The following is a 6,179-nucleotide window of genomic DNA, read 5'->3' on the forward strand; positions in this document are numbered from 1 at the left end:
ATTACGTTCTGAATTACGTATAATTGCAATTCTGTAAAAAGTTTTACTTAAGAAACTGCTTTGAAAATTTTTCTTTACACCAAATACACACAATTTGAATAATATTTTTATAAGTGATACTTGTACGCTAAGTGAAAACGCGAACAAACTGATGCCAATACATGTTACATCAGTTATCTTTAGGGTAAAAAAAAGTATGCGTACATACGAAAATAAGTTGAGGTAAGATTTTGCAGCTCTACTAAAATATAAAATGTCGATTGAAGAAAAATTACAAAATAGATACAATATAAGGTTTTTCTTTGCGTATTCTTTGAAAACTAACGTTAAGTGGCAGAAAATAATTTAATGGATATGTAGAACCTGAAATGTGAATTGTAGTGTTACGTAGCAGCTGTTTCCCGCACTGTTAAAACATTTATGAATCTTCTAACGTTCCTTAATTGAGACATGAGTGAAATGGGTGAAAAATGAAAAAGAAATTCTCTTATATTCGCGCACAGTCTAGTATACTCTATAAACTTATACAATGCAAATTGTTTCTCAAACAGATAATTTATTTTATTCTTATAGCTATTAATTTCAGTTTTTTAAATTAAATTAATAGTTTTCAGATTTATTATTTTTTCTTAATTTGATATTTCTATTATATTGTATATAATTATATAAATTATAAAAATAAGCAAAAATGGTACAAATCTCGTCTATAAAATATATTTTCCAAGCTCTATCATTTTCTGCTTATATGTTTAAACGCTCACTTTCTAATTTTTTTTCCTGTGGAGCAAATACCGAAAAATGCAATTATTTTTTTTGATGCTTAATTTATTGTTGAATATATGTACATATTTAATTTATTTGTAATATAACTATTTGTATTTGATGATTATAAAAAGTAAACTAGTGAAAGTAAAAATAAATGCACTATTTTACATTATTTTTATAAATATTTTTTGTTGGTTGAATGTAATCTATGATACTTTTATTTTATTAATTTTATTATTTAATGAAATGTTTATATTTAACAATAAAAATAAAATTTTTCAGTTTAACAACATTAAATTAAATATACATTGTTACATATAAAAATACGTATCATAATTAAAAATAATCATATATTAATTATAGCTACAAGTATAGCATTAATTTATATCCAATAATCGTATGTTGAGTAAGCGCACAAAATTATTCTACAATTCTTGATTTTAACGATTCAAATCAACAATTATTGCTCTCATTGTCATAAAATAAGATAACAGTGACACAAAATACTGTAAAAATATAAAATCTAATTTTTGTTACGTTATTTTTCTCTGTATAAATAATTATAAAATACAAAACGTTTTGGTTAGATATATAATATAATGAAAAAAATTTATAATATAAAAAGTATGAATATCTATTATTACTGATTACAAAGTGTGAGTGTTAAGTGTAAAGAGCAGAAGTTATTTACTTTTCTGGCATTGGGTGCATCTAGTAACGCAACAACTCACAAAACACCTTCTGCTTTCTGACAACATATGACAAATAGCTTCCGCGCATGTGCTGTGTGCCTAAAATCGTTGGATTTTATACTTTTACTTATAAATACAAATTTCGGAACCACTCTTTACATTGATATTCACGTTTAAACTTTATATGTTATGAATTATTTTTTCATTATACGTTTAATCAGAACTTCTTGTATGTTACAAATATTTTACACTATACAATTTATTATAAAAATTTTACTATTTATATATAATATCTTATAGCAAAATATACCTTAGTATAATATTTAAGAGATAAAGTTGGTAGCAAGTTTCCCATGCTGATTACAAGTGGCTTTTGACTTCTTTGCATCATGAAACATATATTTTTAACGGTATCTTGTGATTTTTTAATCCATGATATATTATATACTTCCATTGCAACCCATTCACTCTAGAATCATAATCAAAATTATGAAATTTCGTATTATCTAAATAAGAAACAAATAAATAATTTTTTAAAAATGTAATAGCACAAGATCTTTAATATTTTTAAAATATGTTATGCATATGATTTATCATATAATAGATTTAATATGTAGCAAAAATGAAAAATAAATTTGTTTAGATTATTAATTACATTTTCCGTTAAATCATCAGCTGGCCAAGCGGTAATGCATAATCTTAGACATCCAGATATTACTAGAAATATTAATTGAGCCGATATCCCTAATGACTGTCTCTATATTAAAATTATTAAATGATGGAATTATTAATTTAGATAAATTTAAATTAAATAAATATCACTAATAAAAATAATAAAGTGCCAATAGAACATACGTGAATAATTGGAAAAGTACCACAAATAGCATATATTGCTATTAGAATGTTTTTCTTAAAAAGACTAAATTGAACAATATCTTTCGTTTCATCAACAAATCTAGTTGTTACAAAATAAAAATTCTGTTATTCAAATTTATTATCGATATATTATTATACTATATACATAAGATATTATGTTTGGGTTTAAATAACAAATGTCTAAAATATAAATAAATGTTCAAAAATTTTAAATTTCTTCTATAGTAGGCTTCTGACGTTCTGACCACTTACTTGATTATTTTCTGATGTTTCTTAATACATGAATTTATTTCTTTTTCATTTTTTGTAACTTGTATTTCTAAACATAACATCTCTAATCTGGCAGATGAATACAAGAAGAATGCGGCAAACAAGAAATCCATACTACCGCAACTAAGTCCACATTGTACAATAGCGCAGACTTGCATGGTATAGATGATAAATATTACAAATGGCGATTCAGTGGGAAAAGGATACAATCCTTCAGAAGGAAATTTTCTCGAAGTAAATGCCGGGGTGCAACAAAAGGTGGTTATTGTGATGATATAGCATATTATAACAGATATGAACATGAAGGCGTAACGATTTATGTACTTTTGCAGAACAATCCTTTCATAGTCGTTGGAAGCAAGAAGAAAATTCTTTATCTCTTTCAGAATGTGCTAAATTTAATTAATATTTTTAGTAATAAACTGATAAATATATTCAACGTTAAAGAAAAGAATCGTACATTTACATCAAATAATCACACATTACATCTCGTCTGAAGAACTTCGCATAAACATCACACATCTATATAAATATGGTATACCATATACAGATATCGTGATGTCCGTACGACGTTTGACGGGATTGTGTTGTATGAGAATATTCTATTTAAAATACATATAATTAAGTATCTCTGGAAAAGTGAACTGTGTATGCAACTATTGGTCATGCTATCGAGTAATAATCAAGATATCTCTCTAATTTTCATACACTATAAGAGAAAAGTGTTTTATATTTGATTATATCATTGTATATTAAAATATTGTATTACAGTTAAGAGTTCTATTTTTATAGTTATTTTTTTAACTTTAGTAATAGGTATGTATTACTTGTATATAATTATACAGTTTATATTTAATTATTTAGTGTATTAAATATAAATAATTATATAGTTATTAAACGGGAGCGTGTAGGGGATCGATAAATAAGAAAACTATGAAAAAAGTAGAGATATGCTCGTTTTTGTTTCGTTTTGGAGAAAATTGCAAAAAAGACAAAACGTTATAGTTGCTTTGTTTTTGGACATGGGGGAGTAGTATTGGCCACCTCGATCACTTGATCTCATACTACTGGATTTCTTTGTGTAGAGGGTCCAAAAGCAGGAAGTTTATTCGTTGTCAATCAACTCAAGAGAACGATCGAGAAATCGAATCGAGGCTGTAATGCACTTAATATCACTAGATCAGTGTTTAGCTACAATACGAGTTGTCCATATTAGATGCAATGCTTGCATTGTTGCAAGAGGTCAACATTTTGCACAATATTTACATTAAGCAAGTGAATAAATACAACGTGAATAAATAAGAAAGTACAAAAATGAAAACTACGTTTTTGTCTTTTTTTACAATTTCTCCAAAACGAAGCAAAAATAGCATATCTCTACAGGATTTTTTTTTCTTAGTTTATCGAACTTCTACACGCTTCCAAATTTTTGACATTTTTTATTTAAATTCCGGACATCTTGTATAATTATATAGTTTTATACATCAAAAAGTATATATGATTGTTCTGAAAAACAACTTGAAACTTTATAATCGTTTTTATATATTCTTTTTATTATATTATCATATTCTCTTAATTATAATAATTTATTATACAATTATATACAGCCATAAATATTAAAGAAACTTTTCTCTCAGTGTAGTAATACAATATGATACTATACTAAATAATTTATCATGAGTTATATTATTATTATTATTATTATTATTATTATTTTGATGTTGTGAGATAGTTATGAGATAATTATTAGTTAAATAGAATTAATGCGTAAAACTTGTATACATACTTGTATATTGGCGTTTTTTGTTCTGCATATGAAGATGTTACTTAACAAATCCATCATACAGGTAAATTCCACTAAAGTCTTCATTATTATCATTACATTGTGCCAATGTTCATAAATGGCCCGCAATAATGTCATCTGTATGATAATTATGTTCAAAATGTTAAAATTGCAATTGATCTTCCAAGAAATAAATGCGAATTTGCCGACATCAGCATTAAGCCACGTACACGGCATACTATTGCACATTTGTAAAAATTGAAATACTTGATCAAATTTCGTATATAACAGTTTCATTATTTGAGCAATTTGTATCGTTTGCAAGTATTTAGAAACACTACTCTTTTCGACAAACAGAATACTCCTAACAAAGTTAGAAATGAAAGTAGTTGAAATGTAAATGAATAGCTCGTATGCTTAAAACTGCGATTATCATGAGAATTTATAATGTCAAACAGTTGACTAATAAATTATTCCATCTGGAAATAAACATACCGAGTTATTTATTCAAGTGAGTGATTAGTCTCATTAATTACAAATGCTACGGAAACAATATTATACTAGGGTATCATTTGAATATTTTAGTTTGAAATTATAGGGGAAAACTTAATCAATTCTGGGTAAAAAGCATTTCAATATACACGTGCACAAATAATACTTAAAAAAAATTATTATTTTTAGATACATAATTGTTAATAATAAATGTTAAAATAGTAAATAATAAATATTTTAGACACATAAAATGCTTATATTTTTGTACACATTTTTGTCTCCATTATTAAAATATTTAGAAATATATAAATAAATCAAATTTAATACATATAATGGCATATCTATATTTTTTATTTAACAATATTTATATGATGGATGTTATTTTGGTAAATATAAAAATCTCATAATTGATTTGTAAATATAATTCTATAAAATAAATCATTATAAATTGTACAAAATTTCTATTTAATTTTATTTTTTAACGCGGATTAGAACGGAACTTTGTAGCATTTATTATCTACATAAGTTATGATAACCGATGATAATATTTTTGTAACAAAGTTATCAACATCCGCTAATATGATCGATCGAGTATAAAGAGTTCATAATCTTTTAATGCTATAAATAATATAATAATAATATCATAATGAATGTCTATTATCATAAATTTAATAATTAATATCTATTTGTATACAAATTGGTTTACGTTACTTTACTAACAATAGATAATATTACATTTGTCGATAAAGTATTCTTTCAAGTGGGATGGACTTATACCGTCAGACGATTAGAGACTAATAAATCAATAAATGTATGGGAGTACCAAAATTCGTATCTTTTATTACTTTATTTCAGATTAATTTAATATTTAATTGTTTTATTACTGTGTAATTTATATAATATTAATTCTTATAACTTCTGATTCTCTGACTAATTCACAATTCACAACCTATGTCGACAAAAGTTTCGAAAACATCTTCCCAAGTTTGCAACTCGGTAGCATTTAACCACTCAGCGGTTCGTACTAATGCAAGCACAAATCTTAACGCGACGTACTATCTTCTCGGCAACAAAGTACTCCCAGCTTTCGCAACTTTGGCTTATACGAGTTCTGTTAATTAGCGCATTGCGCCGCTACCGAGTGTTATTCCGTTGTGATTTTATTCGGGCACTGTTGTCGCGTGCGAAGTTATGACACGAAATAATGGATTTTGAGATCGCAAAGAGTGCTCTCGAAATCTTAGAACAAGCTCTCTCGCAAAACGTAAAATCTGGCTGCTTAAAGAAGCGAATTTGTAATG

The 6,179-nt window shown here is 26.0% G+C and overlaps 1 protein-coding gene across 1 annotated transcript; it reads right to left on the bottom strand.

The window, feature by feature from the left end:
• Nucleotides 1-2,581: 2,581 nt before the first annotated feature.
• Nucleotides 2,582-4,473, bottom strand: LOC108774517 (uncharacterized). The gene is made up of 2 exons (XM_018540651.1): nucleotides 4,390-4,473; nucleotides 2,582-2,995 (listed from the first exon to the last, which is right to left on the bottom strand). The coding sequence occupies exons 1-2, from the start codon at nucleotides 4,471-4,473 to the stop codon at nucleotides 2,582-2,584; spliced, it is 498 nt and encodes a 165-aa protein (XP_018396153.1).
• Nucleotides 4,474-6,179: the final 1,706 nt, after the last annotated feature.

Source organism: Cyphomyrmex costatus, unplaced genomic scaffold (genome assembly GCF_001594065.2).
Source record: "Cyphomyrmex costatus isolate MS0001 unplaced genomic scaffold, Ccosl1.0 scaffold26, whole genome shotgun sequence".
In the NCBI taxonomy this organism is placed as follows: domain Eukaryota; kingdom Metazoa; phylum Arthropoda; class Insecta; order Hymenoptera; family Formicidae; genus Cyphomyrmex; species Cyphomyrmex costatus.